General features: G+C 46.3%; 1 protein-coding gene across 32 annotated transcripts in view; it reads left to right on the top strand.

Annotated features, from left to right (window-relative positions):
- Positions 1-24,093, top strand: part of CFAP92 (cilia and flagella associated protein 92 (putative)) — an 82,475-nt gene that overhangs the window by 3,072 nt on the left and 55,310 nt on the right. For 19 of the 32 annotated variants that reach the window (XR_005989109.1, XR_005989108.1, XR_005989110.1 and 16 more), the window contains 14 exons: positions 79-2,041; positions 3,455-3,551; positions 4,603-4,717; positions 5,615-5,789; positions 6,451-6,693; positions 6,775-6,970; positions 7,276-7,570; positions 8,638-8,828; positions 9,409-9,613; positions 12,872-13,003; positions 14,105-14,192; positions 15,249-15,373; positions 19,273-19,554; positions 23,809-23,993. Coding sequence is in view for 29 of the 32 variants with exons in the window: in XM_041764349.1 (XP_041620283.1) it covers positions 7,309-7,570; positions 8,638-8,828; positions 9,409-9,613; positions 12,872-13,003; positions 14,105-14,192; positions 15,249-15,373; positions 19,273-19,554; positions 23,809-23,993 (1,470 nt within the window). In the remaining 3 variants the exon portion in view is untranslated. Of the gene's footprint in view, positions 1-78; positions 2,042-3,454; positions 3,552-4,602; positions 4,718-5,614; positions 5,790-6,450; positions 6,694-6,774; positions 6,971-7,275; positions 7,571-8,637; positions 8,829-9,408; positions 9,614-12,871; positions 13,004-14,104; positions 14,193-15,248; positions 15,374-19,272; positions 19,555-23,808; positions 23,994-24,093 lie in introns of those variants that run through there. The other 13 variants (XM_041764355.1, XM_041764356.1, XM_041764354.1 and 10 more) reach the window with 11 other exon arrangements.

Raw genomic sequence — 24,093 nt, 5'->3', positions numbered from 1 at the left:
AATTTTTGAACTGTTTTTTTCACCATGGCTGCCCCATTTGCCCTTCTAGCGGCGGTGTTCCCGTTTGTTTCTCGACAGGGGAAGTAACATGCCACACGTACTGCCCTGAGCCAAGCCCCCAGCGGCTGTCACCTGTATGCTTCCAGCAGCCTCCCCCAAGGACTGCCTTTGGACTCCTACAGTGTGTTCTCCACAGCCAGAGGATCCCCTCCTCTGCTCAGGAACCCCCAATTCTTTCCCCCTCACAGGGACTCAGGGCCAAGTCCTCACCATGCCTCCAAGGTCAGGTCACCCCACTCCCAGCCCGTCCCCAGCGTCAGACCTCATCTCCTGCTGCCTTCTCCCCTGACCTCTTTCCTGTTCCTTCTAGCTCACCTCAGGCTATTTGCAGCTGCCTCTCCCAGATGTTCACAGCCCCCTCACCTCCAATGCCTTTGCTCCAACATCATGTCCTTAGCGAGGCTTTTGGTGACACTGGAAGCCCTCTGCCCCTCTGCCAGCTCTGTCTTCCCTGTGTGTGTGGTCTCCCTGTATTAAACTGTCACTCAACCATGAGGGCAGCGATACTTGTCTGTTCCCCTGGCACAGTGTCTGGCACACTGGAGGGAGACAGTCTCCAGCTTTCTTCTCAGATGCCTCCCTGGTTGCCCCTGGGAATGGTGTAGTGTGTTGCCTTCCACATATCTTCTTTGCCTGTCGGTGGTATGTAGACTTTTTGTTTGTATTTTGGCTCTTCCGCCACGTTGCTGTTCATCTGTGGGGTCTGAGCTTTGTGAGGCCAGGAACCCGATGCCCCTCAGTCCCAGCAGGGGCCTGGTACCGCACAGGCGCTAATAACGTTGGTTCGTATGAACACACATTTGTAGATGTGAACTCACTGCAGCAAATGGGAAGCCTGCCTCCAGTTGGCATTGGTGGGATTCAGTGTCCTTGGATCCAGCGATGTTGGGGGTCAGTGAGACTCCCAACCTTGGCTGTTGATTGCCCCCCGCTGCCCCCCAGGCTGGACTATAGAAGCTTCTAGGCCTGGGGCCCCATGGCTGTGAGTTTGCTGGGTACATTTCGAACGGCACTCTGGAATTTGCCTCTGGATGGCCCAGTTGCATCTATGCAGCTGAATCGGATTGGACTTCACGTTAGTGCTGAGAGCCGGCCGCGCAGCTCGCCTGGGCGCTCGCCCCTACCCCTGTCGCTGCAGCTGGGGGCTGCTTTGGGTGACGGAATCCTTTGAACAGTAGTGTTCCTGGGCCAGTCAACATTGAAAAGAAAGCCTTGAAATATCTTGCCATGGAGCGTTGCCTGGGCCTCCGCCCCCCCCCCCCCCCCCGCAGCTCAGCAGGGGCCCGGGGAAGTCAGGGTTGATAATGGGGCGCTGTCAGGCCTGTCTGTCTGCTGGGCGGTGTTACCAGGCGCCTCTGAAATCATTCCGGTTGGACCCACAAGGTTTTTGTTGAAGGTTCGAAGTGAGCAAACTCAGAGGTCTCCTGTGCTCTTTTGTTCTGAGCTGGGGGGATGGGTGTGTGTCTGCGTGGGGGAGAGCTGAGGCCCCAGCAAAGAGATGATTTTCTAAAGTCAGTTCACTATTGTTTGAGCCATTTCAAAAAGTATATTGTTTAACATTGTCTTTAAACAGCCCAGAAAAAAATGCTAAAAAGCAAAAATCACCCCCAGAAGAGCGCGGGGGACTAGGGGGCAGAGGGGGGGTGGTCTACAGATACTTCTGATGTATTTGTTTCCAGGCGTTTTCCATGCATTTGGGCATGAAAGGACTTCCCTGGGGTGGTGGTTACGTGACTATACATCTGTCAAAGCACTTAAAAAGGACGAGTTTTACAGGATGTGAATTGTAGCTCATTAAACTTAACATAAAGAAACACGGTTGAAATGCTGTTGCTGGGATCTTTCTTTGCACATCAACCGTACTTCCTAAACAGCTTGCCATCATTAATATGCCTTTGCAAATGTTCTTGAGCACCACTCGTGTTCCCACCTACGACTGAGCTCTGAGGTGCTTCATTGTCCCCCAGGGACGCACATCAAGGTAGTTTGCAGTTTTTCTCCATTAAAACAACACCGTGAACTGTTGACTCTGTATCCCAAGTGATTTACTACTGCGCCAGGGAGTTTGAACATTTTATTCGCTCTTGATACTGTCAAACTGTTTTTCAGAAAGCTTTTGTCATTCTATGCAGCCCCTGGAGTGTCTGGGAATGTCTGTGAGTCCTCATTTTTAGTGACAAAGCTTTTATATTTTCAGGAGACTTGGTTAGTATATTTGCTTAGTGTTCAGACACCAATTTTACTTCTAATAAAAATCGGACTGAACTAGGCAAAGATTTCTTAGTCATAGCACAAAATGAATGGTCCAAAAAGGAAAAAAATCAGTCAATTTGAAACTTTTGCACTTCAAACAGCAGTGGTAAAGACACCCTTAAGAAAGGGAAAGGACCCAGAGGAGACCAGAAAATGTTTGTAAAACATAGGTCCAGTAAAGGACTTGTATTCAGACTTTACAGATAACTCCTACAGCTCAGAAGAAAAACAACCCAGTCAAAAAGGGGGCAAAAGAGAGGAACAGATGGTTTACCAAAGAGGATATATGAATTGCAGATAAGTCCATGAAAAGATCTCAGTATCATTAGTCATTAGGGAAATACAAAATAAAACCTCAATGGGATGCTATTTCATACTCATGAGGATTCGTAATAAGTTAGACCCACAATAAATGGTTTCTGGACGACATGGAGACAGGAACCCTCATACTATGATGGTGGGAATGTGAAATGGTGCAGCTGCTTTGGAAAACAGTTTGACAATTTCTCAAAAAGAGCAAGTGTGAAACTGCTGATGTAGAAATATTGGAGTTTAGGAGTGAATGGCCAAGAAAGACGTCTTTGGTGCAAAAAGGTGGTTTTATTAAAGCACGGGGACAGGACCCCCCCCCGCCGGCCCCCATGGACAGAAAGAGCTGCATTTGAGTTGTGATGTGTGACTGATTATATACTTTCAAGTTGGGAGAGGGGTTAGGGATAGCAGAAGTCTCTAAGGCTTTTGGAAACAAAGTTTCTAGGACCTTGCAGGGTGGGAGTGGGGGGTGGGAGTTAGCTTTTATAAGGAAAAGGTGGTTTATTACTATCTAGTAAAACCTTAGTGGTGAGACCCTTCGGATGTATATCAGTGCAGCACATGCTTGCAGGATGATTGCCAACATGTATCTTGGGGGTGGAGGGGATGGTAAAGGAAGTTTCCAAAAGGATTTTTAAATGTTAAAGGAGACTTTCAGGGTCTTGGAGGTTCGGACTAATATTAAGCCAGGATTGCTTTCTGCCTCTAGCAAAGTATCTAGAGGCAGCTGAGTTCCTAGAGGAAGATCACTCTGCATGTCTCAAGGACTTGTCAATGGGCTGTAAGTAGTAAAGAAATTTAATTCTTTTTCTTTTGCCTTTGTTCTCAGCATCACTACCACATCTTTACCGCATGACCCAGCTATTTAACTCTGAGTGTCTACCCAAGAGAATGAACACATTTGTCCACGCAGAGACTTTTTGTGGGTATGTTCATGACAGCATTTTTGATAAATATCTAAATGTTCAACCTCAATGTCCATTAACTGATGAACAGATAGGCAAAATGTGCATCACACAATGAAGCATTATTCAGCCATGAAAAGTAATGGAGTATTGATTAATACTACAGCATGAATGAACTTCAGAAACATTATGCTAAGCGAAAGAAGTCAGTCACGAAGCAAAGCCATGTATCACATGACTCCATCTATGTGAAATGTCCAGAAAAGGGATAGGAAGTAGATTAGTGGTGACCTGGGGCTGGGGCTCAGAACAGAGATTAATCGTAAATGTGTATGAAGGGTCTTATTAGGAAGATAAAAATGTTCTAAAACTTATTTATGGTGATGGTTTTGTCACTTGGTAAAGTCACTAAAAATCATTAAATTCTATACTTGAAATGGATGAATTTTGTGATATAAAATATACCTCAGTACAGCTATTAAAAAGGGGGGTTAGAGATGGTGAGGAGAAGACGGATATAGCTTTTCCCCAAATATGCATCCAGCTGCCAGAGGCTTGGGAGAACTTCAGAAAGCCTCAGGTGCCCATGGAAGCTTTGGCGCTCCCCTACCCTGCCAGGAAGAAGGACACAGTGATTGAATCCCTTCAGATTGCTCTGCACCGTGGCTTTGCCCTTCCTCCTATCCGGATGTGGAGTCTGTTCTTCATCCCCTTGGGTCTTGGCTGGCCCTTGTGACTTGATCTGGTCAATGGATATGGTGGAAGTGATGCTGTGCCATTTTCAGGCCTAGGTGACAAAGGGCCTTGTAGCATGCACCCCTGCCCTGAGAATGCCATTGGAGGAAGCTAGTCCAGCCAGGTGGAGCATGAAGGGTGGTCATGGTGGGGAGGGAGGATTAAGGTACCCCAACTGCCATTTTGGAGCTTCCAGCCCTGTTGATACAGATGATGCAGCCCAGTGAGTGAGTCTGACCCCCACCAGTGGTTGCCCAGCTGATCCACAGAACTGTAAAAAAATAATAAGTGGCTGTTGTTTTAATGCTGTTAAGTTTTGGGATGTTTTGCTATGCAGCAACAGACAACTGGAACACATGCCCTTTCTTCTTTACGTGGACTTTGCCTGTCCTGAAGCCATCTTTGCTGACGGAGGTGCGATTTTGGATCCACCTTTCACAGCTGAGTGCCAGGTAGCACACCTTTGCCCTCACTCCATCCCATGACACGCTGGATCTTGACCTCGACACCATTTCTCTCAGGGTAGTGGTTCTAATCCTTGACTGTGGAATAGAGTCTTGGTGGAGGTAATTTTGAAAATTATGGGGGTCTGTTCCAGTTGTTTATTATCATGCAACAAATCATCTTAAACCTTAGTGCCGTTTTTTTTTCCGTAGAGCCTTTTTTTTTTTTTAAAAAGATTTTGTTTATGTATTCATGAAAGACACAGAGAGAAAGAGAAGCAGGCTCCTCACAGGGAGTCCGATGTGGGACTCCATCCACAGACCCCAGAATCACGCCATGAGCCGAAGGCAGATGCTCAACCCCTGAGCCACCCAGGTGCCCCTAAACCTTAGTGGCTTAAGACGAGAATAATTTATGTTGGTCATAAATCTGCAATTTGGGGTGAACTTGGTGATAACAGCTGATTTTTGCTACACATAGTGTCAGTTGGGGGTGGCTTAAAGGCTGGGAGCTGGAATCTTTGGAAACCTGGCACTCTTGCATGTCTGGTGCTTGGGGCTGGGAGTCAGCTGGGAGCTCTGCTGGTGCTATGGCCAGCACATCTCCATGTGGACTTGCCATGTGGCTGCTTATGCTTCTTCACAACATAGTGACTGAGTTCTTAGAATGAGCTCCCCAACTGGACAAAACAGAAGTGGATGGAGTTTGTATAAGCTGGCCTCAGAAGTCAGAGTGTCACTTTGGCTGAGATGATCACAAAGGTCTATCTGGGTTCAAAGGGGAAGGGACTAGGCCCACCACTGGATGGGAGGAGTGCCAACATCACTCTAGAAGAAGAATGTGTGGGAAGGAATCTATTGAAGTGAATCTCTTCAGAAAATACCCTGTGTTTACTGGTTCCTAAGCCCCACCACTGGAGAATCAATGCTGCAGGTCTGGAACGAAGCCTCAGGATTGAAGTTCTGACATACTCCCTGGTGATTCTGATGCATATCCAGGACCAGGCAATGGTGCTTTGTCTAAGACCTGTGGCCCCTCAATTCTGAGCTCAGAGCTGTCCCCACAGGAGATGCTGCAGAGGTTGGTTGCTGCCGTGAGTGGTCATGTGGTATGCTGTTCCCTCTGCTTGGAATACTTTCTCTTGCTTTCACTGCTTGGCAAGCCCCAAAGTTTGGCTTTTGTCACCTCCTCCATGAAACCTGTCCCTGGCTCCTGCCCCCTCCAGCCAGTCACCTTTGTGGTGTGTCCCTGCACGCCAGCGCCTTGGGCATTACATAGTCTACGTAGGGAGCAGCAGCCAGCCTCTCTCACCTGGGGGTTTGGGTGGGCCGGTATTTGCAGACTTTGGAGTCAGTCTGGACTTCAGTCCAGCGCTGCCAGGACACACTCACCCGTGTGGCCTCAGGCAGGTCGTGGCCACTAGTCTAAGACTCAGTTTCCTCATCTCTTTAAGGACATCAGCGACAGAAGCAGAGAGTCTGTGTGAAAGAGGTTCGGGGTAGGGTAGGGTTATCAGAGTTTTCAGAGCCCATATGGCTTCTGCGGCCTTTATCAAAGAATGGGACGCAGGGGCTGCTGGCGGTATAAAGGGGAGCCAGAACCCCTGTCCCCCGTACTGTAGGGAAGGGCGAGGCATGTAATAGGTGCTCACGTTCAGAGCAGGAATTCCTTAAAGACTGAATGAATGAGTGGATGAAAGGAGGCCACTAGCTTCTGAACTTGGATACATCTTTTTTGCCAGACCTTGTCGGTGCACCTGGTGGGAGGGGCGGGTACCAGGGGCTGAGGCGGGAAGCCCCAACGCCCGGAGCCCCGCCCCCGAAGCCCGGGCCGCGCCCGTCTCCTAGCAACTGTCAAACACAACTGCGCTGCGGCGTCCCGCGGGCCTCCCTGGGCGGTGCGCCCGGCGGCTGTACAGCAGGTGTGCGAGCGGACTGACGCCCCGGTCTGAGCCCAGGTGGCTGCCCAGAGCATCCCCTTGCAGGTACGGAAGGTCCCCCTCTATCTGCTGCTCCACCTGGGCACCCCTTTCGAAACAAAACCTTAGCCCGGGTTCCTCCTCCAGGGACCCTGAGGCCAGCACTCAAGGCCCATTCGTGTCTCGCCTCGGGGGTTCTCGCCCTCTTCGACCTCTCCAGGCTCTTGCACGTGCTGTCCCCTTGCCTGGTTCGCAGGTCCCCACATTGCAAACCCATCCTGTGCTCTCGCCCGAGGCTTCTCGAGGGGAAGCACCGGCTTCTCTCCCCGCTTTGCGGTTCTCGGTAAGTGCACTTACCTGGAGCTGGCCTTCCAGAGAGCCAGTGATTGATTTGTGAAAGGACGAGCGGCTGGGGCGGGGAGGATAGACTCAAGTTGGAGAAACTGGGGATACTTGTGATTACTGCCAGCCATCATTCTCTGTGGTTCACTGTTGAGTGCCTACTGTGTGCCAGGCAGTGTCCCAGGCCTTGACCCTTCAACCCAGGACAGGGAAGGGAAGGAGGGGAAAGTGAGTCATCCTGAAGGAGGTGAAGCTTACCTCCTGGGAACAGAGGGAGGTGACAGCAGTGCCTTTATTTTCTTGCAGCCAGGAGTGCCACGCCTGTGGGTGCTCTTCAGAATGTCGCTGCACTCCTGGGAGTGGGAGGATGAGGACAGGGTGAGCATGGGGCCCATGTCCTCCATGGGCAGCTTTTACCAGTCTGGGAGTGAGTGTGATATGGAGGAGTACCTGAAGGTCAAAGCCCAAGCCCAGGAGTCAGACTCTGAGCACCCATTCAGCAGCGAGTCCTCATATGGGCCCGCCAGCACCTTCAACTCTGATGTGCCCCAGGTGGTTCCCTGCAAATTCATCATCTCACTGGCCCTCCCAGTGAACACTGGTAAGTGCTAGAGCTGAATCCCAACACCCTCTCAAAAAGGGAGTGCACAGATGACCTTCTCCCAGAGGTTTGGGGCACCTAGGCTCCATCTACTGTCTTCCCCAAGTGGGGTGCCCAATGCCAGCAGCAGAGCTCAGGAAAGAAACTGCAGTTTTAGGGGGTCCACTGTGGGCTAGGCAAGTGAGTGATTAAATACACTCCATGTGCTTAATCTATCAGGCCTAGCAACTGTCAACAACCCTAATTATTCTATTTGTGGATGAATGAATGAGAAAGAGGTTAGGGCATTGGTTCCCATAAACTGGCTATCCATCACCAGGTTCCGTGTTTAAATTCTCAGATGTGCTGAATTAAAATATCTGAGTGTATAGGCATATCAATTACCTTTTGCCCCCCAAATCCTGTGTAACAAATTTGAACAACTCCCCAAGCCCAGGGCTCCAAATGCAAATCCCTTGTTCTCCTGGATGGGCAGGTGGGGGGATCAAGGCTAGGCTCCCTGTGGTGGCTCTGCTCTGCTTCATGTGTGCCTCTCATCCTTCTGCTGGACATGTGGGTCGGCCAGACACATTCTGTGTGTCTCTGCTTTTCCTTAACAAAAGGGCAAGCCCAAACATCCAAGAACTCTTCAGGTCTTTGGGCACCTCCCCCACCTGCTAACATTTTTTGGGCCAAAGTTAATCACATGATTGAACACCAAGATTAGGGGCAGAGTAAAGAACTCTTTTAGAGTTCTTTTGAATTGACCTATCTTCTGGGGAACTTGAACTTTTTTACTGCCAAGACCAGGGAAGGCAGGTGAAGCACCTCAGGTGAAAAATTTAAAGAGACACTCCCTCTCAGAGTCATACACTGAATTTTTGTGCCCTGATGTCCAGTGCAGACCCTGTTAACTCTACTGGCTAGACGGACTGGACCTGCATCTCAGCCCCCAAGCAGGGCAAGCAGCACGGGAGTGGGTGTCCTTCCACAGCATCAGGCTCTTTCTTGGTTCCAGAGAACTGTGGAGATGGGTGTACTTTCCCATGTGAGGTTCAAACAAGACTCATTAAATGCATGTCTTCTAGGTTATAAAGGAAAATATACAATTTTGATAGAAAAATATAGGAAACACCCTAAAGTGGACAAACCAACTGCAAAGTATCGCCGTTACTACCACATTGAGTATTTCCTTCTGCCAGATGATGGGGAGCCTAAAAAAGTTGACATGGTGGTATTTCCAATGGTGGCCAAAGTGTTCCTGGATTCAGGAATTAAGGTGTGTGTGTACCTTGTATATAGTCTAATACTGCATAAGGTGTGCTTGCTTCCCCTGGAGCTTGCTAGAAATGCAGAATATTGGGATCCCCCCTGCCAGACCTACTGAATGAGAATCCACACTGACCTAAAAATACCAGTTACTGAGCTTTCTATTTACATATCTTTATCTAGTAATTTCTTTGGTGGTTCAAAGTTTTTGCTCCTTTTATGATTTCCTTCTCTGTATGAGTACCTGTGTATATCCATGTGCGCACACATGCCTGCCCGCACACACTCCCACCCTCCTGCCTGTGGTCTGACTTTGGGTCAGTGTTTGGAAGTCACCAGAAAGGGCACGGTTTGCAGGTAATTGCTTTGTCTTTTCTGATGAACCCAGAAGTGTGATGGGCTTTCGCTGGGACACTTGTTTCCTGAGTGAGGTGGGAGCTGGGGGCGGGGTTGGGAGGAGCGTGGGGTACAAAAGGCAGGCAGGTGGAGAGCAGGGCTCAGAAGGCTGAGGCTGGTGAGGGTGAGGAATCTCAGGCTGCTGAGCCTCCCAGTCCTGCACACTTAAGGCCTCTCGGTGTTCTTTGACACAGACAGTGAGGCCTTGGCAAGAAGGGGACAAAGTCTGGGTGTCATGGACGCAGACTTTCAACATCAACATGACGAAGGAATTACTAAAGAAAATAAATTTTCACAAAATAACCATGAGGGTCTGGGACACCAAGGACAAGGTTTCGAGAAAAGTCAAGTATTACCGGTTAAAGACAACTGGGTATTCAGAAGATACAGGATGTTGTGGTGAGTCGAGTATTTGTGTTTTATTTGAAACATTGCTAGAGGTGCATGACTTCTCACCAGTAACAGGAGCAGAGCCAGTGTCCCCTCGTTTACTTCATCTCATTTTCCCCAGGGTACATGTTGATTTGTGTGTCCATGGTGCACCATCCGTCCAGGACAAGCTTGAGCATCAGGAAGTAGCGCCTCATGGAGTTGTGTCTGAGGGTGGGCAGTGTCTGTGCATGCACATTGGTCACCACCTCTGCCTCCACCACAGTTCTGGACTTCTGTTCCCAGGAAGCACTCACATGTCTCCTGACATGGGTGTTAGCTACTATCCAAAAAAAAAAAAAAAAAAAAGACACCAAGAAACAAGAGAAAACTTTAAAATCCCATGATCCTGAGACAACCGTATTAGACCTTCTAGATTCTTATTTGGGTAAATATTTTATCAATACCAGAAAGTCTCCTCTTGAGCTCACTTCCAAGGAGAGAGCTAGGAGGAGTGGAAAAATCCAGGCTTTGAGGTCAGCCAGCTTAATCCAACCTGTCTCCCATCTTGAACTAGCCAGTGGCCTTGGGCACCCTTCCACTTCCTCTGGTTATATGCACCCGAGGCACAGGGATGGGAATGTCCCCCCACCTCCAGCAATAAAGAGGGTGTGTGTTGTCGCTAAAGAATTTAGAAGCTATACTAAAATGCTATCAATTAAAGTAGGCCATGGCATTAATTTTAAGATGCATCCAGTTTTTAGAGATGTGAAAAGGTCATGGCGAGGTGCATCCGGGAATGGATGGAATATGGTGCTATTATCACTATTGTTGGTGGCTCCAGACAAGTACAGTTACCCCCAATTTACAGTGAGCAAAGAACACTGACACCTGCCTGAAGGGCGTGAATCGGAACCCGTTTTTTGTGTGACTCGAAACCCTCTGCTTTCTCGGGCTTTCCAGCCTGCCTTCTCGAGGAGCCTTTCTGGCCCTGGGGGCTTGCTGCTTCTGACTGTTCATCTTTCACTTATACCTGAGGTTTCCTGGTGCTGTTGGCATTTTGAGTCAGACCATTCCTTGTTGTGGGGGCTCCCTGTGCTTAGCAGCACTCCTGGCCTCCACCTGCTAGATGCCAGGAGTAGCCTCCCAGTTGTGACAACCAAAATTTTCTTCAGACGTTGCCAAATGTCTCCTGGGGAGAGAAGCAGACTCACCCCTGGCTGAGAATCACTTGTTTATATCTACACTACTCACTGTAGGGTTTCTGTGTGAGAAAATGGCATTCAAGGTGACTTTTCTTTTTGGACCAAAGGAAAGACCCGCATCTTCAAAGTGTGGCATTCAAAATCACCTCTCTTAGATGTATTTGGAGTGTGCCTTGATGTAGGTTCCAGGGCCTACCCCAGAGCTGCTGAGCCAGAATTTCTGGTAAACATCTGCCCTGAAGTGAGCTCACATTGGAGCAGGGGTGTTGGGGTGGGTCTATCAGGAAGGCTTCCCTGAGAAGGGGCCAGAGGAGCCAAGTCTGGAAGGATAAATGGAATCAGCTGGCCAGAAAAGGAAGGAGGCCCTGCAGGGAGGGCCATGGGCCTTTGTGAGTATTCTTGAAATGACAGCACTTGCTCTTCCTCAAACCCCATCTCAAGCCTGGCATCAGTGCCTCTTATGTTAAATCATTTTTCCATAAGCTGTGAATGTTCACTTTGAAAAACAATTTAGAAATGACTAGCACAGGGGCGCCTGGGTGTCTCAGTGGCTGGGTGTCTGACTCTTGATTTCAGCTCAGGTCATGATCTTGGGGTTGTGGGATGACAGTCTCTGTGCTCAGTGTGGAGTCTGCTTCTCACTCTCCCACTTCCCCTCCCCCATGCCTTTTTTTTTTTTTCTCTCTCAAACCAATCTTAAAAAAAAGAGAGAGAGAAATTGACTAGGACAAGAGAGAAAGAAATAAGATCCCATGATGCCGGACCAAAGGTAGTCATTGTTAACATTTCCCTGTGTGTTTTATATGTAAGGAGAACATTTTTAAAAAATATTTTATTTATTTATTCATGAGAGACACAGAGAGGGAGGCAGAGACATAGGCAGAGGGAGAAGCAGGCTCCCTGTGGGGACCCCGATGTGGGACTTGATCCCAGGACCCCGGGATCATAATCTGAGCCGAAAGGAGATGCTCAACTACTGAGCCACCAGGTGCCCCAGGAAAACATTTTGATGAAAATGCATCTGGTGCACGTGTTGTCTTAAGCCCTGGCTTTTTTCACTTTTAAAGCTATTTTCTTGATACTCCGTCTCTCGGGAAGGCAGAAATGGCATGAGAGGTTGGCTCATGTTACAAAGAGGATAGGAAACATATTTGGGTGAACCATAGGTCCCATGCCACAACTTGTCAGTTTTTGGCTTGCTGGTCTTGAATGGAACATCCCATCAAGTATTAGCCTGTCTCCTCTATTAAATCTGCTCAACTTCTTGGTTTCTCAGTCCTGGACAAAGACTATCATTTGTGAAGCCTTGAAGTCATGTGTGGCATCTGCTATGCCCTCAGCTCTTGGCTGTCTCTCTCTCCAACACTTGGTTGGTGCCCTGCCTGTGTTGTGTTTTTTGGGACTTTCTACCCCCTCAGGTGGCTCCTCCCTCTGCATCCAGGTTTCTTCCCTATCTCCTCTCTTCTACCATTGACTTGTCTATATCACTGCTTTGACCTTGGCACTTCATTGCTCTGCACCTTTTTATATTGGTATCTGTCCTTCAACACTGAATCCAATTGCACCTCCTTTTTTTCACCTCTTTCCTGCATCTTCTATTATCTGCATTCATTCATTCACTCCCTGGCACGTTCATTATTCCTCACCTAGTGGTTGCTGCTACAAGCATGCAGAGTCCTGTATTGATAGAAATGAAAGATAGAGGGCTCATCTCCCTAGCTGACTGCAAGGAGCCTTGGGAGTAGTTTTGACTTAATAAGTACCAGCTCTCTGACCACAGGAAAGTTATAGAAGTGTCATACTCCCCATCTGTAAAATAGGGCAAGTGGAAGTGCCTTCCTTCAAGTGAACTGTGGTGCTTAAATGGAACCACACAGGTCAAGTACTCAGTGGTCTTGTTTGGAAGAAGCCATTGCCAGTTGGTATTTTGAAGCAGCCTCCTGTGCAACTACTCCTGGTGGGCAGTGGCCCTGCCTGTCTTACCCACATGCTCCATCTCTGGCACCAGGAGAGTGCCATATACATGGAAGGTGTTCTGTAAGCATTTCTGATTAACCTAGTCAATGATTCTTCTGCATTCTAGAAGAAGTGAAAAATTTGGTTTTAAGTCAGAGAAGATTGTCTGCACAGGCTCCACACATCAGAGGGGAGTGGAACCAGGAGGATGCACGAGAGAAAACAGAAAAAGCAGGAAAGCACACAAAGTCTTTGCATGGTGAGTGGAGATGACCCCTGTGGACAAGTTAGGTGTGAATCTGGGGCAGGGACAGGGTTGGATTGGTGTTGCTGGTGCCGTGCATGTATACCGCTGTCCCTCGTGTGTATCAGCATCTCCGGCTGGTGCTAGCTCACTCTGGGAAACCAGAGCTGCTCTCAATGCAATCACTTTTTGTCATTGAACCTTTTTCTTTGCTTAATTTTTATTTTATGACTTACAAGACTTTTCTATATATGTGGGGTTTTTTTAGAAAAATTAGTGAAGGACAGCCTGGGTGGCTCAGCGGTTTAGTGCCGCCTTCAGCCCAGGGTGTGATCCTGGAGACCCAGGATTGACTCCCACGTCAGGCTCCCTGCATGGATCCTGCTTCTCCCTCTGCCTGTGTCTCTCTCTGCCTCTCTCTCTCTGTGTGTGTCTCTCCTGAGTGAATAAATAAAACTAAAAAAAAAAAAAAAAAGAGTAAGAAAAATTAGTGAATATAGAAAGGTATAAGACAAGCAGAAAAAACAATCTATAGGTCCATCACCAGGAACAAGCATTGTAATATTTGAGTTATATAATTTTTGGCCGATTCCTTTGTTGTAAGGTTCTTTTTTTTTTTTTTTTTTTACACAGATGAGATTGTCCTGGATACATAATTTTGTTTTCTGAGATTAATATGTCACCATGTACAGTTTCCTATTTACTTAAGAACTTGGCATAAACTCCATTTGTGGTGACTACATAATTTTTCATCTGCTGGTAGCACTGTAACATTCCTTATAGGTGGGAATGTAGGGCTCTTGGGAGTGTTTTCAGTACTCTCTAATATAAACAGTGATGAATTGGACACTGGATAAATAATAGACTTTTTTCTTTCTTTTCCCCCCTATGTGGAGTGTTTTATAAGAAACTAGAGGCCTCCTGTTGCCTCCGTTTGTCCAAATAATCATAAAGTCTGTATATTCATTTACTCATTAAAAATTAACCAATTTTTTTGTGCTTACCACACACCCATCCCTCTGTCTGGTGACTGGCATTACAAAATGGGTAAAGGGCCCTCATTTTTCAATGAACTAGAATGGAACAAGAAGTCCATTTGCTAATAAATATTATCAGATTCTCACCCAGCAGAGTCTGAAACTTTTCCCAAGATCTCCGAGGAATATGAAAAGATACTCAGAATGGAAGATCTTACTACAGTTCGGTAAGGATGGACCCATGTTATTTTGGGGAGTGGGAGCAGAACCCCTTCTTGTACAAGCTGTACAGACTCTCACCAAGAATCATGTGGATTTTTAGTAACTTTACTTAAGTCTGAGCTCATGCAATCCAGGTGAAATTAAAGGAAGAGAGAAAGGAATGCTTGTGTTTATGAAGGCAAACATGCACCATGCTTTTGCAAATGTTGGTTTATCTCACTTAATCCTCATCATGGATACTCTGTGGTGTTACTATTTCCGTTTTCTTCACAACATAACAGAGTGGTTAGCGATTTGCTCAAGGTTTTAAAACTGGAATTCTTGGGAATCTTGGGAGTGTAGGTAAAGCCAGGACTCCAACCCATATCTTTGGATCACCAAGTCCACAGGCTTTCCTGCTGTGAATGCATTTGCTTTTGGAGCCTAAGAAGGACCGGGAGAAAGAGATTCCTTGGATGCTGTGGGGACCAGAGGTAGAATGGAGGCCCAGCTGGTGGCTTGGGAGAATGGGATGTGGAGAACAAAGAGGCTATGTCATTAAAAAATCTTGATTTTTAAAAAATAGTTTTTGTGTTGATTTGAGAAGAATTGACCTTCTTACATTGTGAAGTTTTCCTATCCATGAGTATGGTATATCGTTTCACCTAATTCAGCTTTGCCTCTATGATTTTAATAGTTTTTTTTTCTTTCAATAGATGTTGGATTGAATTTTGACTGCTTTTATAAAATATATATTATTTTCCATAATATTTCTAGTTGGCTAGAAATTGATAGTACAAGTGTGGTCTGCAGAGCAACAGCATTAGTATTACTGGGAACTTGTTAAAAATGTGGAATGTCAGGTCCACCCCAGGCTTACTGAGCCATAACCTGAATTTTATTTAACAGCATTTCCAGGTGATTCATATGCACATTGCAATTTAAGAAGAATTGGCTCGAGGAATGCAATGTCATTAAAAAAAAAAAACTTCTCACGTTTAGTCCAGTGAATACATTCTTAGATCTGATCTCTGATTTTTTTTTTTTACCTTCATTTATTTTTCTCTTTGGGAATTTTCTAGATGGAGTATATCAAGAGAAACAGCTGTTTCTTTGGGAGCAGTAGCTGGGACGGAGGTGAAGGAATTAACTGAAAGATCATCATTTAGCAGCTTAACAAACATGTTAGAAAAGCAAAAATTTCAAAGTAAGTTAGGATGGGATTTTGGAATTTTATAATATAACTAGACTTGGAAGAATTATGAAATATTTCAAATTCAGAATACTTTAGAAAGATTCTTTGATATCTGACCCAATGTTACTCGAAATTGAAAGAACACTCCATACACTTTCAATTTACCCACTCCATCTCACCTCATCCAGCCATCCCCACAACCCACCCATCCATCCATTTCATCCCATTCACTACCCACTTCATCCCACCCAATCACACTACATCCCTCCTCACTCCATCAATGTTTCTATGCTCCTGACTCATGATGTCATGAACACGGGGAGCATGAAAATCTCTAATGTTAGCTGTAGACTTTCAAATAAATAACTACTGTCCTATTTGAGAGATACTAATGTTGGGGAAGCACTAAAGAGTCAGGTTTATGGGGATCCCTGGGTGGCACAGCGGTTTGGCGCCTGCCTTTGGCCCAGGGCGCGATCCTGGAGACCTGGGATCGAATCCCACGTCGGGCTCCCTGCATGGAGCCTGCTTCTCTCTCTGCCTATGTCTCTGCCTCTCTATCTTTCTCTCTCTCTGTGTGACTATCATAAATAAATAAAAATTAAAAAAAAAAGTCAGGTTTATGGAAAGAATCTTGGAAGATAAGTTATTTGCTTTCTTTAAAAAAAGAGTTTATTTATTCATGAGGGACACAGAGAGAGGCAAAGACACAGGCAGAGGGAGAAGCAGGCTCCCCATTGGGAGCCTGATGTGGGACTCAATCCCAGGACCCCAGGATCATGACCTGACCAAAGGTAGACACTCAACCACTGAGTCACCCAGGTGCCCCAAGTTATTTGCTTCTTATGGTGGAATGAGGGAAATGGCATCCCAGTTTGCAGGAGTCACTCACGCAGAAGCTTACAGTCATAGCAACAGACCGAGGGGCAATGGTCCTCATAAGCCACTACACTGATGTCTTCATTCTTGACCTTGTTCTCCTCACCAGTTTTTTAGCAAGCAATTAGGTTTCCAGTATGAGGTGGAATATTCTAGAGCTGGTGCACTTGCTGCCTCCTGGGATGGCCCACTTCCTGTTTGTACAGCTGTTAACTGCTACAAATAATTTCCTTAACTCTCTTTCAATTAATCTGCTTTTCCTGGTTCGAGTTGAACATTGCGAAACTGCAGAGAGAAGTGACTGCTTGAGGCGGGCTCTCTGCCAGGCATCGCAAACACAGTTGCTCACATTCCTATTCTTAAGGCCCTAAAAGACTAGTTCATACTTTCATATCTGCACACCTTCAACCCTTTCTGAGTTTTCTCTTTTCCAGATTAAACAGCCTTGCTTTTCAAAAAAGTTCCATAAGCATTTTAATGAGCTATTCAAACCATCCTTTTTATTTTGAAAAAAATAGAATACACAGAAAATACAACAATGTATTACAATTTAGGTGTTAATATTTTGCCATATTTTCTTAATTTCTTTCTTGCTCTTTTCTTTTTTTCCTTGCTCTTTCCTCATCTTTTCTCCTTACCCTTCCCTTCCCTCCCCTCCCCTCCCTCCACCTCCCTCCTCCCTCCCTCTCTTCCTTCCTTTCTTTCTTCCTTCCTTCTTTTTGAGAAAGAAAAGTTTACAGATACAGTTTGTTTCCTTTGTACCCTGTGCTTTTAAGGAGCATACCCTAGGGTGCCTGAGTGGCTCAGTTGGTTAAACATCTGCCTTTGGCTCAGGGCCTGATCCCAAGGTCCTAGGATCCAGCCTGTGTAGGGCTCCCTGCTCAGTGAGGGGTCTTCCTTTCCTTCTGCCCCTCCCCCTACTTATGCTCTCCTTCTCTTTCTCTTAAATAGTCTTTTTTAAAAAAACATATCCTTTTTTTTTTTTAAGATTTTATTTATTTATTCATGAGAGACACAGAGAGACAGAGAGGCAGAGAGATAGGCAGAGGGAGAAGCAGGCTCCATGCAGGAGCCCGTGCAGGACGGGCAGGACGATCCCAGGACCCCGGGGTCACGCCCTGGGCGAAGGCAGCGCCAAACCACCAAACCACCCACCTGGGCCAGCCCCGGAAGCCCCGGGGGATCCTTTTTAAAGCATATCCTATCCTGCATAGAAATTGGTGTGACCCTTCGCTGCCACCCTTTTCTTTCTGATACATCCATACAACGTATTGATTTTTGCTTTTATGAGTTACAGAGATGATTTCATACTGTACGTACCTTCCTGCAACTTACTCTTTGCTTTAAGTTTGATTTTTGACATTTATTTGTGTTCATATATGTAAGACCAGCTCCAGCTCCTTCTTTGTAACTTCTGTAGATGCCCCATTAGATGGATGTGCCATCCGTCATCCGTGGACTCCCCACTGAGGGACATTTGGGTTGTCTCCAATTTCCCACTGTCACCAACATTGTGATAGTGAGCGTCCTTGTGCAGGTCTCTATTTGCATGTTCCAGAGAGTCTAGGGCATTTGTCCAGTGGGATCACAGGGCCTGGGAAACGCACCTTGACCCTTCAGGAGATACTGCTGGTTTACTCTCTGGTTGTACCTATTTGCCTTCCTGACAGAAGTCCTGAGAATTCCAGCTTTTTCACGTTATCAGCCATGCTTGGCATGGTCAGGGGCTTACTTCCTGATTCCTCATGGGGTTGATAGCATCTCATACGCTTATTTAGTCACAATCCTATGTGATTTGCCTGTCCTGTTTCTTTGCTTATTTTTCTGTTGGGTTTTACACTTTTTAAAAAAGATTGTTTTATTTATTTATTTATTTATTTATTTATTTATTTATTTATTTGACAGAGCAAGTGCACAAGTGGGGTAGGGGAGGAGGAGTAGAGGGAGAGGGAGAAGCAGAGGCCCTGCTGCGTAGGGAGCCCGACTGAGAGCTCAATCCCAGGACCCCAAGATCATGACGTGAGCTGCAGGCAGACGCTTAATGGACTGAGCAACCCAGGGGCCCCTGGGTTTACATTTTTTCCCGCTGATCCATAAGCTTTATTTTTCACATCTTCTGGATAATTACGCATTGCCACTTAGATGCCTGTAAACATCAGAAGCCAGGGTAACTTACCCTTTTACTTTATGTACGCTGTCTTGTTTTTCACACCAGTCATTAACTATTCCTATTTTGTACTTTTGATAGAGTTTAAGAAATCCTTCCTCATCCAGACATCAGTAGAGCTGATGTATTCTTCTAATGATTTTGAAGTTTTTTGTTTTCCACCGTTAGTCTGCCATTCATTTTGCACATGGCATGAGGTGCCAAGTAATTTCCTTTGCCTCCAAATGAATAGCAGTACAATTAACGGACTAGTCCACCCTTCCCTCTGATCTGAAACACCACCTCTGGCATCTACTGAGTCCCCCTTATGCATGCAGTATATTTCTGGGCTTTTGATAGTCTGTTCCATTTGTCTTTATATCACGGAACAACTAGCTCATGGCTTTAATTACCATAGACATATAGATCTTATTGTCTCTCTCTCTCTCTTTTTTTTTTTTTCTGGATCTAAGCTGAGTATTTATGTACCTTTGCTCATTTACTTCTCTCACACCCTAAAAAGTGCTATTGCCTCCATTCTCCAGATAAGGTGATTGAGGCTCAGAATGGGTAAGGGGGGAGATGTGGTTCTGGAACCTTGTGATTCAACTCCAAAGCCTGAACCTCAGCCCTACACTGTGGTTAAGAGCTGACTTGAGGGAGAAATTTGGCATCTGGTGGTGCTGTGATCATCATCCAACCTCGGCCCCCTCTGCCTGTTAACTGACAACCAGTCAGCTGTCCATATTTAGACCTCTTCTGGGTGCTGGGGCAGGGCAGCAGCACAAAGGCACCTTTCTGAATCTCTGCAGCATGTGTGCATTCACATATGGTAGCTTGTATATGAGCTCCTTTGAACACTTATTTCCTTCCTTTGATTGCACAGTTAAACGGAAGGAGTCAGAGGGGAGAAAGAAGAGCCAGAAGAGAAGGAAAAGATCTCAGGAGGAGGAAGTTGACCTCAAGGTGGAAGGACATTGGAAGCATGGTGCCTTCTCCACTGAGCTGGTGGTGATGCCACTCCTCGCAGGTGGTTACCCTTGGTCCCAACAGGTTTTGGTCATCTTGTCACATATGGCCAGGATGTCCATAAACAGGATGCTTGTGTTGACCAAGCCTCCGTTCCGCCACCTAGTTTCACGCTCACAGTCACTTCAGCAAAGTGGAGGTAAGCGTCTCCACTGTACAGAGGAGAAAAGGGAGGCACAGAGGTCACGTGTATTGTTCAAGATCACACAGCAAGTAAGGGTGAGGCCAGGATTTGAACTCAGGACTGATTCCAAAGAAACCTGTGAGAATAACTGTCCTGATCCTGTTGCTAAAATAAGATGCCGCTTTTTATAAACACCTTCCTGCAGATTATTATGCAAACATCGAGTGGAGGAAATGGGGAAAGGAGCCAGTATTTCTGCCATCATGTCATTTACTGCTCACGACAAACTTGGAATCTGCCAGCGAACTCATAGGGGTGCTGTTGGGGTGCCTGTCCCTTGCTCTGTGAGGACTCAAGTCCAAGAAGGCAGAGCAACTCACCTGAGGTCACATAGCTCTGGGACAGAACAGGAGTTTCATTCTTTTGCTTTGTAAGATCTATCACAATTTAGAAACTAGATTTTCTATGGTTTGACAAATAATAACTAGGTTTGCATGTTGTATCTGTACGTTTTGATAATGGAAAGCTTAGAATATGTTTTGGGTAAAATTATGTGACTTCATCTTAAAAATAGTAATATGGGGGGAGACCGTTTTTTTCTTTTCAGAGAAAATAATTGCCTGCCTGCTTCCTTGTAGGGGAGTTTGCTTGGGCCATCAGGGTGGATGTGTGCCCTCTGCTGGCCAACCTGCAGAAATTTAGGCTGCTGTCGAGATGGTAGCAACCCCTGCAGCCACTTGTGATTTTACCCCATAGAAGTTGTCCCACAGGTGGTGGGAAAATCACAATTTTGACAAGTTCTTGTGCTGATGTTGATACGTTTTGATAAATACTATTATCTGTTTAGTTTTCACTTTTTTTCAAATCTTATTTATTCATTTGAGAGAGAGCGCGAGCTAGAGAGAGAGGAAACACTACCAGGGTCAGGGCAGAGGCAGAGGGAGAAGCAGGCTCTGCACTGAGCGGGGAGCCTGATGCTGGACTCCATCCTAGGACCCTGTGGTCATGATCTGAGCCCAAGGCAGATGCTCAGCTGGCAGAGCCACCCAGGCATCCCTCTAGTTTTCATTTTTAAATGGATTTTTGAAAATCAGTTTTTACCTAAAGTTGGGCCATCGAGGCTGTCTTAGCTTTTCAGTGGCACAGGGGTCTTTTCTGGAGAAGTGAATTTTCAGAGGCTCTTGCCCACTCTCAGGCTGTGCTCCAGGAGGACTCAGCGTCTCCAGTAGTGGTTGCACGCTCCTGCTGGGAGCAGACATCTCCGGGGAATGCTTTGTGGGCTGAATCCCCAAGAGAAACCCCTGCCTTTGGGTGGATGAGCTCCAGATGACCTGCTAACTTTGCATTGAGGTGACTTTGCTTCTTAATTTTGTTGTGAGAGGAAAGAGCAGTTCAGATGGTCTCAACCAGTTTGGTATGACCATTTCCAGCAGGGTGAAGCCAAGAGTTGTCTGGGTCTCCCTTCTCTCCAACTTGTGCCGTCCTGGCCCTGACAGTTATTCCTAGAGCACCAGTGACAAACAGACTTTGAACAAGTTGCCCACTTTCTCTGAGTCCTTCAACTCGCGTTCTCATCTGTAGAAGAGGGGTGAGAATTCCCACCCTAGAGGGCTGCAGGAAGGGTCACAGGAGATGGTGTGTATGAACTGCTTAGCAGGGACTCTTGCACACAGTAGGACTCAGAGAGGTCACTGGTGTGGAGGTGGTAGCTGCCTCTGTCAGAACATTTGGGTGGGCTGGATACAGGGCGCTGGGCCTCCAGCAAGGAAGACAGAAAGATAAACCTCCTCCCTTGTACTGATATCATGGTTTATGGTCAAAAGCAAAGAACGACCTTGGCTTGGCAGGCTAACTGTATATTTGTTTTTGCCATAAAATAATAGTGTAAGATTATTCCAAAATCAGCATGATCATTTTTGGTAATCATCTTCAATTTCAAATTAGGCCCTTGGCATTGTATCCCTTAGTGGTGTGTACTGATTAGCCAGGAACCCATTAAGATTCCAGAAAGAGGGGATCCCTGGGTGGCACAGCGGTTTAGCGCCTGCCTTTGGCCCAGGGCGCAATCCTGGAGACCCGGGATTGAATCCCACGTTGGGCTCCCGGTGCATGGAGCCTGCTTCTCCCTCTGCCTATGTTTCTGCCTCTCTCTCTCTCTCTCTCTCTGACTATCGTAAATAAATAAATAAATAAATAAATAATAATAAAAAAAAAGATTCCAGAAAGATTCTGTGTTTGGAATGAACTCTTGTTTTTACTGCTTAGTGGAGAGGCCAAGTATAGGTGGGCAGGGCTGGTTTGGACTATATCCGTGGACAATAAGCCACGGATTCCATGGCTTATTGGCCAGGAGACCTTGGACAATTTCTTAACATCTCTGGATCTCAGCTTCCCTAAGTTTCTGAATGGTGATTTTTTTTTTTTAAAGATTTTCTTTATATGGGACACCTGAGTGGATCAGTCAGTTGGGTGTCTATCTTGCTCAGATGTGATCCCAGGGTCCTGAGATCAACTCTCCCATCAGGCTCCTTGCTTGGCAGGGAGCCTGCTTCTCTCTCTGCCTGCCATTCCCCCTGCTTGTACTCTTGCGTTCTCTCTCTCAAATAGATGAATAAAATCTTAGGAAAAAGAATATTTATTTATTTGAGAGAGAGAGAGAGAGAGAGCCCAAGCAGGGGGAGCGGCAGAGGGAGAGGGAGAAGCAGACTTCCCACTGAGCAGGGAGCCTGACATGGGGGTGGGGTTTGGTCCCAGGACCCCGGGATCATGACCTGAGCCAAAGGCAGGTGCTTAACCCACTGAGCCACCCAGGGATCCCCTGAATGATGATTGAGTGCATGTTTGCACTTGAAATTTCTTCTAAACTGGGCAGACTTTCCCATGAAAATATTTACAACATTCTAGAATACAAATCATGGTTAGTTATGGCCTTAATGAGTTAGCTTTGTTGGAGAGAAAGACATGGGAGCACTGAGGGCTGTCCCCAGGAGCTGCACATGGCCCCATGCTCATGGCTTGTGCACATAGCTGCACACCACTGGCCCATGACTTGTTTTGGAAGGGACTCTTCATTCTGAGTGTGAGTGACTGGGCTTTTGTGTGCTTTAGAAATATGTTCACAAGCATCGTGAAGGCAATAGAACTAGTCTTTTTGAGCATGCACTATGTGCTGGACGGTGTTCCCAGCACCTTTGCAAACATCAACCCTCTTAATCCTCTTCACCCTAAGAATGGCAGGATCTCCGCCCATTTTGCACGTGAGGAAATTAAGCCTCAGAGAGCTTCTAAGACGTTCAGGATGTGAGCCCAGGCCTCTCTGCTTGAACAGCTGGAGGGTTTTACCTACCCCCATCCTGTGCCACACCAATAGGTCTCTACCTGGTAAAATGCATGGACCCCTTTCATGAGAAAAATATTCTCACAGCTACCTGTGTGCCATGCAGTGGCTCCATTCACCCACCCCTTTCCCTAGTTGTGCTATATAGCAAAACTGTCATAGCAGGAGGTGACCGTGCTTGATTTGGCTCCAATGTCCCAGTTCCATTCTACATCAGTTCCTATGCTTTTCTCATTGGACCACACCAGTTAAAGTAGCACCACTGGCCACTGTAGCAGAGACACTGGCATGTGTTTTTGAATGTGTTCTGTTCTAAAATAATTGCCTAGAGCAGCACTCTCCAATAGAGCTTTCTGCGGTGATGGGACTGTTCTAGCTCTGTGCTGTCTGGTCCAGTAGCTCATAGCTACACATGGCTACTGAGCATTTGAAATATGACTCATATGATGAAGGAACTGCATTTTGAATTGTACTTCATTTTAATTTAAAGTTAAGTAGCCACACATGGCCAGTAGTTACTGTACTAGAATGGTGGTTCTAAACTGCCTGGGGAGCTTTTAAAAACCCTTGTGTGGAGGCTATGTGCCAGACTAAGCAAATCAGACTGCTTGAGGGTACCATCCAAGCATCGGTATTCCTGTAGATGATTCAGGAAATGCTTATAATATTACAAGATGATCATCAAAATTAAATCACAACAATTGAATTCTCTTAGGTAACTTACAGGACCTCAGTTTGAGAAACTGGCATATATATAATGTTGCCAGTAGGTGTTTGCCAATTCTATGAATTTTTTTTTTTTTTTACGTTTTCTTCTTTTGGTTATAATTTATCATTGGCTCTTCGCAGGTTGTCTGATCCCTCTGTGCTTGTCTTGGGGCTGTCATGAGTAACAGTCTAATGCTGTGTATGTTTTCCTCCCCACCCCTCAGGATGGCAAACTGTTGTGAGTCGTGGCAGAGGGAAGTCTGCCAGCATTTTAGATTGTTTTCTGACTTTAAAAACAGAAGTTCCTATCATGACTGAGGAGCAAAAGCAGGACTTAAACCCCCTGACCATAAAGATCAAGTGTGTTTCCTGTCTTCCATCACAACCTGTTCCCCACCATGAACTAGAGGTAAGAATGAGCCAGAAGAACTGATTTGAGAGCTCTTTTCCCCATCCAGTTGCCCATTACATGTCATCTCTAATTCCCTTCAATGGCCTTATGTGAGATG

This window comes from Vulpes lagopus, chromosome 7, assembly GCF_018345385.1.
Source record: "Vulpes lagopus strain Blue_001 chromosome 7, ASM1834538v1, whole genome shotgun sequence".
In the NCBI taxonomy this organism is placed as follows: Eukaryota; Metazoa; Chordata; class Mammalia; order Carnivora; family Canidae; genus Vulpes; species Vulpes lagopus.
The sequence above is the reverse complement of the archived record's forward strand: the minus strand, read 5'-3'. Positions and strand labels throughout refer to the sequence as shown.